The sequence below is a fragment of the Lonchura striata genome, chromosome 11 (genome assembly GCF_046129695.1).
Source record: "Lonchura striata isolate bLonStr1 chromosome 11, bLonStr1.mat, whole genome shotgun sequence".
NCBI classification, from domain to species: domain Eukaryota; kingdom Metazoa; phylum Chordata; class Aves; order Passeriformes; family Estrildidae; genus Lonchura; species Lonchura striata.
The window spans coordinates 5,092,588-5,112,598 of NC_134613.1; the positions used below are offsets into that span (position 1 = coordinate 5,092,588).

Genomic DNA, 20,011 nt, shown 5'->3' on the forward strand with positions numbered 1-20,011 from the left:
CCACTCAAGTGTGTCTGCACGACTGTGGAAGATGCACATTATCCCATCTGTTTCCCACAGACCCTCCATCAGGTCGGATGCTTCAAGGTAACAGATGAGACACAATGAATTCCACTGCACACGACTGGCTTGGAGGCATCCTCCTGCTTTGTCCCTGCATGTAAAAATTTGACTTAAGAGTAATTTTATTCCTTCACACCAGGTCATTTAAACCCTGTCCACTCTAGGGAAATTTCTAACTTTGGCTCAGCTCCTTACTTGCCAAGGGTTGTCCCCAGTGTGGCTGTTGTCATGAATGTGCCAAGTCACTTCTCTCCAACTAGGCCTTACAAGACACTGGTTCAATCAACAGCAGCCACTGGTGGCCAGTTTATTTTCGGGCTATTGCTGCCACTTGTCCAGATGGAGCTGAAATAGTGCCAGCCATGGTGAGGCTCCCGGGGCAAATGCCAGAGGTGGGAGGTGGGGCAGTGTCCAGAGCACCGGCCTCGCCCAATGGGCACCTGCCACACCTGCAATGCTGCTGCTTGTGGAATAAAATCCTCTGCTGCACTGGCCACATGCATTTGCCTCAGAAAGACACGTTTTTGTCTATTACCTAGGAAGGGAGAAAAATTAGGCAACCACAAATTTGATTTTGAGTGTAATAAAACTAGTTTATTTACACAGTAACATGAATGCCACGGAGTACACAGCAAAGTACCACAGCAAACCAGAGTGTAACTGCCCCTGATCACAAAGGAAGGCTTGAAGTTTATATACTTACTTATATAAAAATGTGTAAATATCAATATGAAGCACCAGATAAAGCAATGCAACCAGAAATTCCAAATACAAATTACCCACAAGAATGGAACTGAAAAAAAAATTAAAAGAAATTCCCTTATTCAAGGCATTTAAAGAAATCCCATTTATAAAAGTTCACTGATTTTGGAATCCCCAATTTAAAAATAAATTTTCCCCTTTTATTAAAAAAAGGAACATATGCTTAAATGCTCAGCATAATTAAATTTCAAAAGAAAAAACCCAAGGATTTCAACTGCAAAACCTGCTAATACCAACAATCCAAAGGACAAGGAAATAGGAGTTTTGAGTCATTTTTGAAGAGGTGTTATTTATGAAATTACTATATTAAAATTTACACACTCTTAAAATATATATTATATATACAATATATAATATATATATATTTTCAAGCAAAAAGGGGCAAAGAATACTTTTGGGATAAAAAATTCATATACATACATATATATTAAAACATGCCCACATGCACTCATATATATATATATATGTATGTATATATGCATTTATGAACAACTATTTCTTCCATATTAAAAAAAAGCTCCAACCTCTTTTAAATCCCTGAAATCTTCCCCTTAAATTTATGGAAACAAAATCTTTATAGTCTGAAGTAAAAACCAAATTCTCAAATTCTGCAGAGTGGTAAAATGCTTATGTACAGGTAAGTTGAGTATTTCATTTCTCACCGGCAACTCTGCTTGATCTGAAAGCATTCTGTGGTTTCCAGGTAAATGCTGAGTGGAACACCAATGCAAGGAGAGTTACAGGAAGTTATTTAAATTACATTCTACACCTACTCAAAATCACCATCCTTCTAATACTGCATCCAGGTGAGTAAGAAAATCCAGACAAATGTCTACCAGAAATTCTCTGCAACACAGCAGGGAAAAAGTCTTGCTCCTTTTGGAGTTGAGGGTGTCCTTATGAAATTTCTCCCCAGTGTTCTGAAAAGTATTTTTTGTGTTTTCTTCTCTTGAAGTCTTTGAAATCCACATGATTGTTTACAGAATATTTCCACAGGTGTATTTTTATAGAGGTATTTAAAATTCTGTTCTTTACTTCCTTGATGTTATCTTACTGCATAACTAAATCACAATCACATCTTTCTCTGTACTGGCTGATGGGCTTTGATTGTGCTCCAGGTCTTACAGGAGTTTTAGCAGAACCAACACCACCTCTGCAAAATCAGAGTACAATTGATGGTCTGGTCATGCAGTTAAGTACTGTTTGTATTGAGAAACAGTCAATTCAGAGAAAGGGGGAAAAGAAAGTGCATTAAAAGGTCTGACTCAGTTTCTATTGTATCCCTCAGAAAACTTAAAATTGCTTTAAATAAAACCAGGATAATTTATTTTATATTTACATAAGGATTTGTTATTGCAAACAAAAGAAATTAATTTAGATGGGAATCTCAGCACAAGAATTCAGAACCAGATAAATTTTATTTCAGCAGCAAATACATGTTAAAATTAAGGACCTACAGTATGAAGCTGCTGAATAAATTCTGCAGGTAGCTGAACCCTAACACACATATTTAATTTAAATAATATTTTTTTCTCTACAATATATAGGAATTATCTTGTATTAACATGTCAAGATGATCCATTCATACTTTGTGTATAGGATGTGTGGAGCATAAAAGATATAAGGTGGAATATTTTTGTAAATGCTACCTGCACTCTTCTCTGTGGGGCAGCAACATGGTATCCTGTCTGGAGTTACTGATTTCATCAGTCTGAATACTGAATACTGTATTTGGACATTTCAAGGGCTCCAGGAGAAAATTCTGGATTCCCTCATTCCTAAAAATTTGTAGGCAAGCTTTTACCAGTAGAGTCTCTTTACACTCACCTGGTTTTGCATATTGACTGGATCAGATGTGAGGTTTGACAGATAATTAGTAATAAGTAATTCCCATTTAAAAAATACAAAACTAACCCACTTTCCATATCATCTCAGGAGCAGTTCTTGTAGCACTCCCGTTTGAACAGAGGCTCGCGTTTCCCAGCCCGGCCCAGGGCTGGCTGTGCAGCACCTCCACCCCTCCCGCAGGAGCAGCGCGTTCCCCCTCCCGCTGCTCCCAGAGCAGCACGGAGTCTGCAGCAGATTGTCGGAGCAAGAGGCTTCTCCCGATGCCTGGTCAGGCTGGAACAACTGACTTGGTATCCACTGTTATGCTCCCTGTTCCAGATCCCAAATTTGAAAGCCCAGTTTTGTTACTTCAGGTTTATGCTGTACTACAAGCAACTTAAAGGAACCCGTTCACACAAACTTTATGGAATAGATCAACCCAGTATCACACAAAGTACAGCATTTAATTTTGTAAAGTCTTTTGCATCTTTACATGGGCAGTATTATTTCTAGGGTTGTTATGAAAATAATAAGATTTACACCAACTGACCAGCTACATTTCAGGTTTTTGAAAGGCACTAAACATTGTAAATCCAATCACTGTGCTCTCTCTGTAATATTAGAGAGGGTTTGCATGGCTCTAAAAGGATCAGAAACCATTCATCATATTTTTTCAAATAAGCATTTGATTTTTCCAGAAATTAGTTTGCACTGGAAAAATCTTTAGAGTTTATGTTAAAAATATTTGAATGACAGCCTTTATTAATAGAAAAATATATATTTACAGTCAATACTGTTATCTTAGATTTGCAGCTCTTCCCATTTCTTGAGCTCAACTGAAAGTGCGACATTGCTTAAAAAAAAAAAAAATTCAAGATCTGTGCACATATTCAAGTATGTTCTAACATGCACAGCCAGGGGTTTTGTTCCTGCCATACATAGCATCCTGTTACAAACAGAGCGGGTTTTTTTCCTTTTGCTTAGCAATTATGCTGTAGCATTCTTAGGATTTGTTTACAATCAGTGTAATGCATACATTCTTGTATATTTACGTGGCACAATCTGGTGCCAGGATGGAGAACCTCCACAAACACAGTTGCAATCGTCAGTTATGGGCAGATCAGCAAAGTCAGCCTCAAGCTCCTCAAGGAAGAACTCAGGCCAGATCAGGTTCAATTACCTTGGCCATTCTTTCTTTTTAAAGGAAAAAATTACACAACATTACAAATTGCTAAAGTTTACCCAGTGCTGCACAAGAAAGAGGTTGGTAGTGAACATCTATCCATGCTTGATTATACTGCAGAGCTAAAATGAGTACTGGTTCCTCACAAAAGATACAAAGTGAAGTTAGATAGCTAGAGATACAAAGGCGTTGGACCAGCTGCATTAGTAAGTACAGTTGTACAACATTCAAAATCCAACTTTGCATGTGCGTGTTGACATCAAAGTGACAGTGGGAACACGTGTCCCTAAACATGGGAACACCCAGAGGCTTCAAGGGATCGCCCCACTGCAATGCCAAGTGGTCCAAGAGTTACTCCTATGCCTATGTGAGCTAGCTGGAAAGTCAGGTGCACACACACACCACGGAACAAACACAAAACCAGACCACGGAGAACGAGAAGCCCCACTGGCAGCTCAGCACACTGTCACTAATAGCTAGTAGGTAGTACACAAGTGACTTGCCATGCTTGGTGTATGTGAACTATGGGAGCATTGCCCTCCTGTGTCCAGAGAAAGCAGGGCTGCACTGAACAGGAGATTCTTTGTAAAGGTTCTTCTACAAGCTGCTCAGCAGTAGTGCAGAAACTTTCTTTCCTGATGTAGAGGAAGTACTTCAACTACATACATTGCACTTGGGCTTTTAATGCACTGTCCTGTTTTTCTGCATCAATGCCACCATCCTAACCTTCTTGCCAAAAAGAGAAAGAAAAACATACATATTACATTAAAATATATTACCCTTATCCTTGCCTGATCCTTCACTGATACAGGTGAATCAAACAAAAGAATAATCAGAAGTTTCAAAAAAATCCTTAGAAAGGTAACGAAGACAGTCTATACTACAGCACAATCAATGTAGGCTTCCACACGCCATTCAGCTGAGCTCTGAGAGATGCCAGAGGAACAACACAGACACATCAACCCCTCGATGTATGGCGTGGATCCAGAGCTACTCTTGCTGACTTTAAGCCTGCAGGACTGTTCAGTTTCCATGCATGTGGTCCAAGAATGCATATGTTGTATAAAGTGGCTATTTGTTTCAAGGCTGAAGTGAATTGATTCCTCACAGTTTCAACAATTAAAATGGAACATCAATCCATAAAAAGAACACATGGATATCTGTGCATTTATGTGCCAGGAAAGTAAAGGAAGGGGCTGCAGATCTAGCATTGGGTAAAGGCTGGTGTGTAAAGTGAACACTGTAATGTACAGCTTTAAAAAATAATACAAGAATTGCACATAGATCCATAGAAGAGAAGCACAGGCTCATATCTATGGCTGTCTGCTTTCCATCACCCAGGTCAGAGTATTCAGGATCGCTTTTCCCTCTGCATCCAGATCCATTCTTCAGAGTAACTTGGGAAACAACTCCTAGCCTACCAATATGAGCAAAGACATTGTCTGTACAGAGGTTCCATGGGAAACAGCTGTTAGGGCACAGAAGGAAGTCAGCAGTGGCCCCTAAAAGTAAAAAAGCTCCTTCAAGTTGAGGTTTTAAAAATTTTGACTGTTCAATCCTCACTGTTTCCTGCTCTAGTCCAAAGTTCTGTCTGTGATGCTCTCTGAGCTCTTCTGACAACATTCCATTTTTAGGGTGTTGTCTATAGCAACATTAGAAAACACTGGTTACAACAGGCAAGAGATCAGCAGCCAAGCACTTCTGCAGGAAGTGTGGATCATGATGCTGTTCATTGTGGCTGCCAAACTAAACAGCTCCCTCAATAATGAAACAAGTGGTTTTGCCCCCTTGTTTTTCCCCTTCAGAGAACTGTGCCCACAGTAAAACTATCTCCATGTTGCCTGTTAGCTACAGACAAGCTCTAAACATTTCTATCGCTTGCCAACAAACCTGCAAAGCCAATTTCAGTCTCACTTTGCAGTATGGCATAAGTGACAAGAGCAGACCAAAACAAAACAGAAGAGGTGGCTTTTATTTTCATCCCTGATTCATAGCAGTGATTGTCAGAGAAGGTTATGTACGTCCCATCCATTTCAAGTCAAGCTTTAGCGCTTTTTGCAATGGAAGGGGAATTTCAATGGTCCACCATGTGTTGTATTGTTCTTGTATAAATGTAGTTATGGCTACAGTACATCAACAGTCCAGACTGGTGAACGTTGCCTAGGAAATAGGATAGATAAAATGTGCATATTCTGCTTTTTAATGCACAGGTCTCAAGCTAAGGGTAATGGTGTGATTAAGGCAGCATTGACGAAATCGTGGATCCATGGTTAGAAAAGATATGGGTAGGCAGTGAGGCAGAGGAGGAGGGAAGAGGATTGAAACACAGGTGTTTACTGCTCACTGACACTTGCCATGGTCAATGGGAAAACCGCATCTGGGGGGGAAAGTACAGGTGGTGTAAAGTGTAAGAGAAAGACCAGAAGCTGTTTGGTTGAGACCAAAGGAAAGAGGAGCACAGCCTGCTTGTGGGGGACTGACTAAGCTGAGAGGAAATGTGTGGTAAGTGGAGTGAAAGCAAATGATTGTTTTGTGACATGGTGGATAATTAATCTCACATTCACCACTAATCCATCTCTGCTTATGGTCACTGCTATTCACTAACCAATGCTACGTAGGAAATTATGACCCAGAAGAGGAGGGCAATTTGTTTACTGCAGTGGTCGAAATAGTGGTATCAAAGCTTGCTCTCCTTTTCAGCCAGATATGAATCAAGTTACATACTGATCCAAATGCAGTCATGTATGTGATCAATCCCTAGCAGGCCTGGCAAATAAGTAAAGTTTCTGTCATACTTGGTACAGGATGCAATTTCTCCAGTTAGAACCTATTTGCTCAGAGTCACTGGCTTCAATGTCTAGGCTGTTTTGTAACAATTGTACAAAGTGTGAGCCCTAGTGCAGGCTGGAGTGAGGGCTGGGGCAGAGGTGGGGATGCTTCACGAAAAGCAACAGGCTCTACAACTAGTGCTGCTTCATGAGTCTCATCACAATGCGATGAAGTGAGTCTGTAGTGGCAAAAGCCAGATACTGACAACAAAGCCAGTCTTCCAGAATAATTCCACAGTCCCTCTCCAAGGACTTCTCTGCAAACTTGATCATCAGCAGCGTCCTTTTTATATCGAGCCAGTTCTGAAGTATAGCATCTCTCCGTGAGGGGTTGGAAGATGTACTGAGAGCAAGGAACAAGTCCTCACGTGGACCCCAAAGCAAACACTGAAGGATTCCTTTGGCTTCTGATATCAAGATCCTCTCTGAAGGGTTGGGATTCAGCAGGCAGCTGGCAAGTTGTTGAAGCCCTTGAGAGTAGAGGGAACGGCAAGGTATCTTGGGCAGATCAGCACAAGTGTATTCTTTCTCTTTCAGCTCTGGATTCTCATCAAAGGGGTTGGGTAAGTGCAGCATTTCATAGATGAGGATGCCAGTCTGGAACTCATCACACTTCTTGTACTGCGTTGCAGTGATGATTTCTGGAGCCAGGCGGGACTGATCCCGTAGGACCTCAGGATCCACCATATGACTCTTCTGCTTGGCCTGGGAGAAGTTGCTCACAATTAATCTGGCCGGGCAGGCAGTGTTGGGATTGGGTTCTGTGGCCTCAGGGCCCAGGGTGCTGCCTCCCGGTCTGGAGTGAACCAACAGCAGGTTCTCCAAGCGCAGGTCACAGTGTGTGATGTGGTAGGGCTTCAGGTGCTCGAGGCCCAGGCACAGCTGCAGGAGCAGCAGGCAGACCTGTCTCTCGTACAGGTCGGGGCTCTTGCTGTGGCGGGGCGCGGACTCCCGCACGAAGTCGGCCACCGTCAGCTGCGGGACCTCCCGTGTGATCACCACCACGCGGCTGCGGGGCTTGCTGATGGTGCCCTGCCTGCTGGGGCTGTCCCTGCGGGAGGCCTCTGGGCTGGAAGCAGCGTCTCTGTTCTTCTGCTCAGCTTCTTTCTCCTCTTCTTCCCGCTCTTCTTCCACATCCGGCGCGTCGTCATCCTCCCATGGAAGGAGGCGAACTGGCACTTCAGCAAGGAAATGGCCACAGTCCTGCTGGATGTTGAAGTTGATAGCCAGGCTCTGCCGGATAGACAGGCTGTGGTAATACTGCTGGGATTCCTTAGCCTTGCTCTTACAAATCTGAGGGAAAGAATAAACAGAACAGACATAATTCTTTAATTTCTAAATCCTATATTTTTAATATGTACTTTGTTGATGCGATCTCCAGTATAGGCCCTAAACATGAGCAGTGAACTTTTTTTTTGATGAACTGACCTTGGCAGATTGTCTTAAGGCAGTTTTCAGTTTTAACTGGCTAGTAAGCAACTGCAGAGCAATACATGCAGGCATCTCTCTCTCTGCATAGATGATCCAATGGAAAGTCCAATTCTGGTTTTTAATCAGAACAGCAGCTGATATATGGTAAATGCACAGCAAAGTTTTTTACAGTTGCTTGTCTACCTGTATCATTTTATTGCAAGTTCTCTCAGCTTTGTGTAAAGCTTGAACAAGATAAAAATAATAACAACAGGGGAAACAAAGAAATATGCATAAAGTATTTGACCAAATGCTTGCACATGGCTGAGTTAGCATGGCATAACAAGTCAACCCCTGTCAGCTGGGTGACTGATGTTTGCTTCCTGCCCATTGTAACTGGAACGGAAATCCATGAGCTGCAGCAGTGTGTCTGCAGTGAGGGGGGTACGTGTGCATGGCACAGGCTGCTTTCAGGCAGGTTTGGCTCAGGTGATGAATGGACAATCAGTAGAATGTGGTACCTTAATTGCTTGCCATCAATTATCAAGATCCAAAATATGGTTTGGTTTTTTGCCATATATACTGTGTTTATGTCCAGAAGTATCTTATTGATATATACATTATCAACATAGTAATTATCCTCATTAATTGTTTGTTCTCCTGTAACAACTGGCAGCTCCAACCCCTGATGAAAGTCACTGGACAAGCCCTATAAGGGCCTCTGTTTCTAAGGCATTAACTGATTAAAATGAAAAAGACTCAGCTGTCTCGACCTTTGCATATTAACCTCAGTTCTACTAAATTCAGAGAGATCATTCACAGCATGTAAAGTTAAGTGTATGTTTTGATCTTTTACATGGTTAGAGTCTAAATATTCATTTACTGTAATGCACCAACAGGTTTTAAGTGCAAAGCTCAGAGAAGAAAAAAGAGGAAGTCATCTCTCTCCAGACGAAACTAGAGCTTCCCTTAGCTCATTTCTGAAACCAAGGAAAGCCAGATAACTAAGGTCAACATGTCATCACCACCAAGAAACCCAGATCTCATCCTAACCTCAAATGTAAGCATTAGGTGACTTTTCTTCCTGTTTCTTGTTTTTCCCCTTCTCAGAACTTCTGTAGTGAAGTTATAAACTTACCTTTCAGTAACACACACATAAATTTTTCATATTTTACATGCTATGTGGTTAAGAAATAGAAATGTGAGATTTAATCTTTTAAGGTAGTTGATCAGAAAACTGCATTGTCAGACAATCATAGAAACTCAGACAAAATTTGTACCAACATTGATTGTCCTCTTGTCTTTGAGACTTTGCATATTTCCATACTTCACAAGCACATATATTTCTCTACTCATTATGTACACTAAAACTGCCTGTTTGTAACTGCCACAAACCCACAAAACTGATTTGAAAAATGCATTTTCTAGTCAACTTTATTTATGAGAGGAAATGTTGATCTTTACCCTGTTTATACAGCGGCTTTTCCTCATTTAAATTTTCAAAGGTATTTTACCCTGTTAGAGGTGAAGTGAGTTCTCAGTGGCATGTGTGTTCCCAGTCCCTTCTCTCAAGGGTTATAGAGGCAAAACTATAGCAATAACCTTTGAATTATATAGAAAAAGAAAATGCCAGCTGATTGTCTTTGAGACTGAAGTCCCCAGACTGATGAAATAGTTAATACTGCACAGAAGACAGAACGAGAAAAGCTATATAGACAGACTCATATATATGTGTTGAATGTACACACATGCTGTGTATCAAATCCGACTGGGAGAAGAGCTATTAAGGAAAACAAAATTGTTCCATCTTCTATGCCCTTCAAGTCCTTGGCCTTTTTCTTGCACAGCCGGCCATGGGAATATTCAATTCCAACTGCAGAAAAGGTTCAGCATATTGTAATTCAGCCTTTAGTTTTTAAAAATACTTAAGTGACCTAATTTAAAAAAACAACAAAAACCCTCATTCTGAAATAGTTTTTAAAGTCAAATTTACTTGCTGGTAAAAAATATTGAGAACCACACTTGGCCTTAGCTACTGGACTCTATTTCTTAATCCACAGAGGATTTCTAATGCTACCAGTCAGCTAAAACTGATATTCTGCTAGGAAAATATAATCCACAAAGTATGTGCTTGGAAAACAATATACACATCTCAGTTTGGTAAATTTAAGGCTTTTTTAGAAGTTGATGGAAAGGATTTCTCCTTGCCAACAAGAAAAGAAAAGCAAAGGAATCAAGACCTTTTCCTAGTTTGTAATTTTAGTGCTAGGCAGCCTCATTTTCCTACTTCAGAGAATGTTCTCAAATTTACTACTATTTCAGTTGAAGTTTGAGATAGGATCTGTACCTCTCAAAATCAGCTTTGGTTCCCTCATTTTAGTAAGCATGGCCAATCCCAGAGTTGTGAGAGTACAGAAGGACACTTTCATCCATGCTTTATGGATGTGGTGATGCTTCTCCATAGCAATGGCTGGCCATGCACATCTGCATCCAAAGGCATCCAGCTGTTGGTGCAGAGGATGTTTTTCCTGAGCCAGTGGCCTGCAAGGCCAGTCTCATCTATTTAGTCATCCCCAAGAAACACCTCTCTAGCCTACTAAACCCACCCCAAAGCAGTTCTGCTTCTTTATCTTCTTTATTTTTCTTTCCACTATTCAATCCTAAGTCAACTTTACTTCAAATTTAAGTGACAGCCCTTCTCCTAGCTGATTGGCTAAAAATTGATTCCTGATTCCCATCCTTGAATATGATACCTATACAACTGGGGAAAATGTAACTTTTCCCATCTTCTTTGTTTATTTTTGAAAATACTCAGCCCTTACTTCTCCTATATTTACTCTTAATTATCTGATTTGTGTTGGTTTTTTCTGGGTCCTGCCCATGTATTACATCTTTCTGAAGAGTGGTACCTATAATGAATTCAGTATTGCAGCTGAGGCCTCTCCAGCTTTCAGCAGAACAAAGCTTTGTGTCCAATGATCCTTGGAATACTTTGCAGAAAGAATAAGTTACATTACTAACTCCATGTGTTCCTGAAAACATTCAGAGCACTGTCCACTCTAAAGTAGGAAGCCACTGAAGGGCCAAACTTTCCCCAAAATCAGTTCTTAAACTTCATAAGGTCTTGCTTCAGACTCCTCTCTGTATCAATAAAACAGAATATAAGTTATCAACAAACCAGCCATTAAATACTAAATAGTATCATAATTAAAACCGGCACTAGAATGACAGCATTCATTGAAAGAGATTTTCCCTCCTTATTGTACTGTTAAGGAATCTAACCAATATAGGGAAAAAATCTCTGAACCCACAAATGGCCAGTAGTGATGGCTTTTGGACACTTCCAGTTCTCTCGTTTAATACAGAGAAGTAGATGGGTACACGAACCTGCATTCAATAGCTACAAAGACAAGAGAGCTGAGATCTGATTTGAGATGTATTTTCTGCTTCTTGCTTTTTGTTTCCAAACACCATGAAGTGAGAAGGGGAAGAGGCAGCTGGGTTATTTCAGGCTGATTAAATTGCTGACTACACAAACACCAAAATTTGTTCACTGGGCAGTCTGCAATTGCCAGGAGGAAGAGAAAGCTGGGCTTTCTGGAGGCAGCACCCAAACTCAGAGTGTGATAACAAATTAGACACCTGTCTGAGTTCATAAAGTGCTTTCTAGAAGACAGACTTGCAGTGATCTGATGTTCCTATCAGTGTCTGGCTTCTCTTCAGGTAAGTATTGGGGTTTTACAGTGCACTATTCAGATTCTTTTACATTGCAGGTTCTACTCAGAAGTCTACTTTATATTACCATTTTGCAGAAGAGTAGTAAATACTGATATTTAAGACCATCAATGGGTAATTATTCTCACCCAAGCCTTTTGTACTGGAATAACTCCATTATCACCTAAAACTACCATCTGAATGACAAAGATTAAAAACTTCCAAATTGTTGGGAGTTGGAGTCTAAGTTATGTGACTAAAGTCAGTATTTAAATTTGAAAAAATTTAGGGAACATATTGTGAAATTTATTGGCCTCTCTAGCAAGTATTTTCAACTGCTGGTGATGAATTGCTATGAAGTGCACACGGAGCTGCTTTTCTGCTTGTGATGGTTAATTATGTGTCAAAGCTGGGAAAAAACATATAGCCTAGTTTCCTTTGCATTTTTAAAACTTTTGTCTGTTCCAGTCATCTGCTCAAAAAGATGGAAATCCTGTTGCCTTTTACATATAGAGTATCCTGAATACCTGTTTTTTGGCACAGGAAGAAAAGGTGAAAATACTTTGACTAAAACACTAACACAGAAAGTAGGATCAATGACTCATTTACGATTTGCTTTAATGAAATACATCCAGATGAGCTATGAAGATATGGTATGTGATAACAACTGAAAGGAGGGTGCTGATAAGGTCTTGGCCAGCCTTATTTCATGAGCTGATAAAGAGCTGGTTGTTCAAAAGATGAAGCAATGTTGGTGAAAAACCCTTCCATATGATGCAAGAAAGCATCAAGAAAAAAGGAGAGTATAAGTAGGAATGAATGCAAAGTATCCATGTTCCTCTTCCATGCACTGTCATCATGGTTATTTTATTTAATGCATCCACATGAACTGAATGTCTGTCACGTTTATAGGGACAGGACAGGTTTCTTTATACCCTGGCATTTCAATTTTCCTCAGTGCTCCTAGCCCAAGAAGCAGGATTTGAACATTTCAGAGCTTCTGCAAAATGTTCTGCTTCAGTTTTTTGTCTTCCTTTATGAGTCCTGCGGCCTCCAGTGCCATCAGCTGACTCTCACTTTCCCAGCAGGGAATCTCATTTCCACTCTGTCCCATGCATTTCACACGGCGTCAGTGAACTTAAAGCACCACGAGTATTGTGGGAAATGAATTTACAAATGCTGAAAATGAGAAACACAGAAGATCACAAAGACTGTACCATCTGTGCCACTTTGTTGTTTTGCACAGAGGGACAACTGCAAATGAAATTCTGTGTAGAATGAAAGCTTGCTAATCCCAAATTGATAGCTTGTTCTTGGCACAAACTTGTTTTCCAAGGAGGCCAGTTTGATCTCTGATTGACCTCATTTTCTTGATCTGGCCTTGGAATAGAGCTTTGACTTTTTAATGATGTGCCAAAACACAGAATTCTGTTTTGCTGTGACTGAACTGTGAATGGGCTGGAAGTTGAATGTACATTGCTTTGTTTTGATCTGAAGCACAAAGTTCTGGGACAGCCTTTAACAATGCTTCTGACAGGAAGCTCCACTAGAAAGCTGAAGTACCAAATAAAACAACCTTAGCACACTGTGACAAACTAAACATGACTAGGGAGTAATTGTCAGCTGCAATACGAAACTGCCAGCTGCTTACCTCTGCATTCCTATGTTTTATAGCTGGGACACAAACCTTACCATGAATCCTAAGGTTTTACTGCTAGGAGAACTTCTGCCCTGCAGCAATCAAAGCAATACATTTGAACTGCTCCTTCTGAGCTGTTGCATCTCTGCAATTCCTGTTACCTCACCTGACCAGCACTGCCACACGTGCTGGTGGCCAGAGACAGCTGGGTTTTATGGCTGTTGTTCTGTGCAGCCGCTGAATCATGGCTTCTGTGAGTCAGCCTGTGATACTGGACAGTGTCTGCTTTGAGAGTTTTTAATTCTGAAAGTGGAACCATTTATGTCACTGACCACAGCAGTTATATTATCTGTTATTCCTTCTGAGTAATCTAATTTATGTGTTTATTTTTTAATAAAAGACGTCCCTACCACATCAGTGTCTTATTCAATTTGTGTCAGGACACTGAGTACGGAACTCATCCAGTCTGCTGTGTCCAAAGAGCTGGTGCTCTGTGCTGCTTTTACTTTGGTGTAACCTTTTCACCATATATTTGGAATTACTGATAAGACTGTGGTTTCAGGGGAATGTTTATTCATATTGCCCCAGATCTACCAACAACTTAGAAGGTGGTACTGCACTTAGGTGAAAGAAAAACACCGCAGGGTTTGGAATTTTATGGAAACCTTTCTTGAAAGGGAACTTAATTTTTCCATTTGAAAAAGTACTTTTCTGATCATGACTTATGTACTAGTTTTATTTCTAATGTTTCAGTCAAAATAATTTCCACATGGCTTCCTGTAGCTATTTTTGCACTGGGTGTTTACTAGCAGATTAGGTGAGAGTTGAAGCAAAGAGCACAGTAAAATGCTGTGAAACAACACACCCCCCTATGAATGTTTCCTCTTATATTCACCCCAACAGAACAAGTTGTGCTTGTTCTCCACCAAATTTATCAGAGCATCTTTTACTGGTGAAACCACCAGAATGGAAAAGTGCACTGGTACATTCACCTCTGCAAATCATTCATTGTTCTAAATTTAATTCAGCAGTAGTTAAATGGTCAAAGCTGAATTTTTAACAATGCTCTTGTAATTATATTTTTGGAGATAGAATATGAAAATGTCAATTTTATGTATCAAGACTATTAGCACTGTTTGTGGGTGAAGCTATGATTTTCTACAAAGAGAATAATAATTTATAAAATCTCATTATGACATTGTTTCTCAGATCTAATAATAAAAACATAAAACTCTTATGTTTTAAGTTTAAAAAGATAAAACTCTTAACTGTCTGAATTGTTAGCCAGTGTTGCTCGGGTAGTTCTGCAAAACTCAAAAGAGCTGCATTAATTTACATTGTCCAGAGACCTGGCTCCATATACACTTTCAAAATGTATTTCTAAGACTTGATCCAAAATAACAGGAAGACTGTTTTAGATTCAACTGGCACACCAGTAGTTTTCATCTCATTGCTTTCTCCACCCTGTTCTGGGGATGAGGGATTTAAAGTGGCAGGAAGACATAGGTTATTTGTTGAAGGTAGATTACTATGTAATTTGGCTCACACAAAATACACCCATGGTAGTAAAAACTAGCATATTTGTTAAAGCTACATTCCCCAGTCTCTGTGTAATGATACAGCAATCTGTGGTTATGGGCTTTTGGACAAATCTGATCCTGGGCTGATGGCTTATAAGTCAAAGATCAACTTGGGGCCAACACCTTCCTCTATCACATTAAGTGCCCAAGGGGTATTTTCAAGAGGATCTTTTCCTCTCATCCTAACAGCACAACAGCTCCTGGTGACCTCCAGCTCAAGGATATTTTGTGGATACTTCACTCGCATCTATTACAATGCAATAAACCTTGCTAGTCAGATAACTAGTTTTAAGAAACCTGAATTATGAAAAAGAAAATTTAGCACCTATTTGAACATGTTACCCTGCTGTTCTTTCTTATCTCTGGCTTTCTACAAGAGAAATGTATTTCAGAGGACACGAGATAACAGACCAATGACACAGGTCTTGCCTGTCAGGGAATATTTTAAAGGCACATCTGTGATGTGTAAAGAGATATTACATTAGTGATAACTCAAACGTGCCCATATAGAAAAATACCATTTTGGGCCCTAGAAGCAATCATTTTGCATCATTGTATTAAAGCAAAACCCTCCAAGCCAGCCATGAGCAATGCCAGACACTGATTCTGAACCACAGCTGACTGCTGCTCCTTGGCTGCTCCGTGCCACTGGACATGGCAGCTCCAAGTCATCCATATTTCATTTCACATCTTTTCCAATAAGAAGTCCTTAATAATTAACGCAATATAAATGGTTAGACCCAGATATCTGCATTAAAAAGATACCTCTTCAGGTCTCAGAAAAACATATTAGCTGCAGCAATCTTACCCTTCAGTTTTTTTATATCTGACTTGTAAACAGTCACGTGGGAGTGGTAACATTTTGTTCCTGTAAAGCACCTTCCTTGTGAGAATGTGAAATATAAGGAATAACAGCTCAGGCCTCACACATCTGTGTCAGGTAATAAATGTTTTATCTCAGTTTCAACAAGGAGGAGTCAGAAGTACAGTGATTTACTCAAGGTCACACAGGAAGCCTGAGAGTGCTATGAGTCTCAGCTGTCCCTCTCATTATCTTCCTACCAGATAAGCATTGAGAAATGCAGAGATACAGCACTCAGAAAGAGCAACCCATATAAAAGTCTATGAAATAACAATATCTGGTGAGATAGCTGCCAGCTAGGCACTCATACATTAGCAGTAAATCTAGTAAATCTTATTTCTTTAATATAGCTGAAGAATTTATAAGGCAAACACTGATGGCTAGGCAGAGCTTCTGAAAGGCTGGTAATGAGCATTGGTGAAAATCTAAGACCTTGTATGGGATCAGAAAGGTCTATTACCCTAGAATTTACATTTAAAATGACATGGTTCTGAAAATAGAGAACTTTTCAATTTCTTAAGAAACCTTCCCTAACTAGGAGTGATGATTTAATTTCCTCTGCATGCAGGTGAATCAAAGGATTTTGTTACTGCGAGTTCCCAAAAAACTGCCAACACACGTTAAAAGAATACAGGTTTTCCTTCAAAATGTCCTTAGGCAGTGACCATAGCAAAGACTAAGATGTGTTGATTCCTCTTTTGGTCATTTTGGAGCTGCACTAAAAACACGCAATTAAACAGCAGGTACCAATGCCGCAGATGGGTGTGGACAGAAGGAAGAGCCTGTATCCTGGAAGCCTTACTTCTCACCCATGTGCCAGCAGTAGGCCTGTCACTATGGAATGTGGTGCAGAGCGTGCCTGCTGCCCCATCCTGCCACCGATCCCTTGGCTGAGCATTTCTGCAGCCCCTCTCACCTTGACCGCGTAGTTGTTGAGGGGATCTTTGGCGTAGGAGGCGGGGTAGTAAACGGCGTCGCCCGCCTCGCAGCACGGCTTGTCGCTGGTGAGCCGGAAATCCGACCAGCTGTCCACCCCGAAGCGCAGCTGGTCCTTCTGCCCGGCCATGAACAGGTCCTCACATCTCAGCGCCAGCTTCTTCAGCGAATCCGCGTGCAGGCTCCGGATCTTGCCCACCACCTCCTCTCTGTTCTCGATGCCTCGATAAAGTGCTTGTCTCTGTGGCTTCTGCACGCCTCGGCCCTGCTTGGCCTGCGAGAGGCGCCGCCCCGTCAGGGACTCCATGCTGTTGGAGCACCGCTCCTTAACACTGAGAGTGGTCAGGCTGGAGACGCTGTTCGTCGCCGAGGTGGCTGCCCTCAGTTTCTCTGTCGGCCTGTCCAAGGAATCTCCCGACTCGTTGTCCAGGACCTTGAGCTCCAGGCTGACTGAGGAGCAGGCGCTGCTTGCTTCCCAGTTGGTGTCAATGTCATAGGTGGGGTTGGCCATGATGCACAGGTTGTTCTCCAGAGCCTGCTTCTGGAGATCTCGGGGAGTTGGCTCTGTGTTAGCTCTCAAAATTGTTTTCTTTGGCAGTGGAGGTGGTGTTGGCTGCAAGTTGTTCGCTGTCTCCTGGTCTGTCAGCCCTCCAAAGGCAATGGCATCATCCAAAGCTCCCTTGGGTTGCCTGGGCTGCTTTGGAGGGATCATGGCTGCTCTGGACTGCCCTGTGGAATAAGACAATAGTAAGAGAAGATTAAAGTACTTCATGTGTGCTGCTCCTGCGTGCACTCTGCAAAGAAGTTTAAGGCAAAAAATCCCCCAAACCCTGACTAGGACCTGCCCCCTCCTGCAACATTTCAAAAACCCCACGATACATATATGAAAAGATGAACTAATTAGAAAGTAAACGACCAAATCAGCATCATATACATCTAATTACATCCAGCCAGTCTTGATTTGACCTTGGCATATATAGTGAAATCAGCTTCAATGCTATCAGCACTGCCATTTTACATCCAGCAGACCAATGATAAGAACTGCAAGCAAAAACCAAACCTCAATTTGACACTTTGGCCAAGTCCAGTTTTAGCAATTACACCCAGTGTCCTATAATTTCTTCTGCAGTCAACTGACTGTAATATTATTCCTTATTTTCTATTCAAATGTGCTAAAACTAAGGGTGGATAACAGTCCATAAAACAATTGGGAAATGTACTAGACAGGCTGAAAATCCTATTTCAGAATAGAACCCAGAAATGCCAGACACAAATAACACAATTTAGATACTCTGGTGGTCACGCAAGGCAGTCAGGATTGCCCCAGCAGATTCACACAGTGAAATCAAGGAAGTTAAGCCAACTTTCACTCAAGTTGACACGTGTGTTGCCATCAAGAGCAGGATCATATTTTGACAGAAATAGTTTCTACCCTGCAATTAAAACTCCTGTGCCCTCCTCCTGACTGTGACTTCTCTAATGCATTTGCCTTCCTACCTTGCCATAGGTCCCTTTATTGGCAATGTAACATTCAGAGATGACTAGACCCCACTTTACTCAAGAGATTCCAAATGGCAACTTATGTACACACAGGCTGGGATTTTCTAGTTTCAGACATTTGTGTGAATCCAGGGAAGATAAACTTCCTGTCATGTATTTTGGATGAGTTTTATCAAAGGCACTTATGTTTCGTGTCAGAGTACTTGGAAATTCAGAATAAATAAATTACAATAATATAATAGAGAATAAAAACTAATAAACACAATAAAAATGACCAGCTTGCTGCTCTGGGATGATTAAACTGCTGTTACTCATATCAAGATGAGATACTTCCAATCAACTGCTGTTTTCAGAGAAATTATTTTATAATCTTTCTACTTCTCCTGGGAGGTTCACTGACTTGTCCTGGTAAGGTACGAAGCCAGCTCTGACAGTTGAAAACAGCAGACCTGAAATGGATGCTCTGAAGAATTGCAGCTGAGCATCTTTTCTAGTAGGGGAACAGACACTATAACTATTTGACTATTTATAACGTACTGAATCATAAAATAATTTTGGCTGAAAAGATCTTTAAGATCAGAGTCCAACTGTTAACCTAACACTACCAAGCCCATGAAATCCTTGTAAAGAGAGGACTAAACTGGAAGACTAGGGGGATCTAAGATTCAGATCTGAATTACATCACTTCAATCCATAATTCATAATTAATGTCTTTGCAGTTTTCAAAAAGAAAGAAATATTAGCTTCCTTTGCCTGTTAAGGTGTGTGGTTACAGTTTTTATGAACACTACAGAATGTGAAATCCACATGGCCAGGATGTACCAAACCCTGCAATGCTGGGATAGAATGCTGACATACACCTCCTAATTTCAGAAGATCAGAGAGGATCATATTTTTATATGTATCCTCAAACAAAACAGCCTTACACTCTGCTTTTTAAACAATTGTTCTCTTTTCAATCATCCCAAGAAGACAACATGAAATGAAAGTTCTATCCCTATCTTTTATTTAAGCTCCAGAAACCCTCAGAAGAGCCTTATGGATTTAATGATAAGCCCGGCTATTCCAATGTTTAAAAAACCAAGTTCTGAGCAGGAAATTCTATCAGTTTTGTACATACCTGATATTCAGGGAGGACTGAAAATTATTGTAAATGTTGCCAAAAATAATGTAACTCTTGGAGGGCTTGGGGCACCCTATTGCTTCTTTGTATTGCAGCGAATGTTTGCTGTGCTGCAGCTTCCAATTCTGGTGCCAGCTGGGCACTACAGGAACTCTGTCATGAAGCTCCTTTTGCAGAGGTGAAGTGTGGTATGATTCCAAGTCAAAAGCAGAATTGATGTCTGTGTGTCAGACACACACCCAGATGCCTTTTGCTTAATCCTGGGACAAGTTCATTTCTACTTGATATCCAATTCTCTTACTCATGCAAATGTGTGTCCTCTCCCACAACTGCTCACTCTTACAGAATCTGTGACCTATGTACTTCTCCCCAGCAACACTGTGCTAAAGATCACTTGCCTATTTTCTCCTCCTCACCCTCCTCCCCGCTCTGCTGAGACAGCCTGACTGCTGGGTTTTACAGAGACACTGTTCAGGAGGCAGTCTGCTAACAGGCCTTGCCTGTGGGACTTCCTAACCCAAGCATGCACAGGTGCTAGAGGGAAACAGTGAAACAAATTAGAGCAAGATGCACATCCTGAGCAG

The 20,011-nt window shown here is 40.9% G+C and overlaps 1 protein-coding gene across 7 annotated transcripts in view; it reads right to left on the reverse strand.

Moving 5' to 3' along the window:
• Nucleotides 1-630: 630 nt before the first annotated feature.
• The window catches only part of PEAK1 (pseudopodium enriched atypical kinase 1), a 110,670-nt gene continuing 91,289 nt past the window's right edge, over nucleotides 631-20,011 (reverse strand). For all 7 annotated transcript variants that reach the window (XM_021543420.3, XM_021543413.3, XM_021543419.3 and 4 more), the window contains 2 exons: nucleotides 16,785-17,533; nucleotides 631-7,956 (listed from right to left, as the gene is read on the reverse strand). In XM_021543420.3, the coding sequence (XP_021399095.2) occupies nucleotides 6,799-7,956; nucleotides 16,785-17,533 (1,907 nt within the window). In that variant the 3' untranslated portion in view covers nucleotides 631-6,798. The remainder of the gene's footprint in view (nucleotides 7,957-16,784; nucleotides 17,534-20,011) is intronic.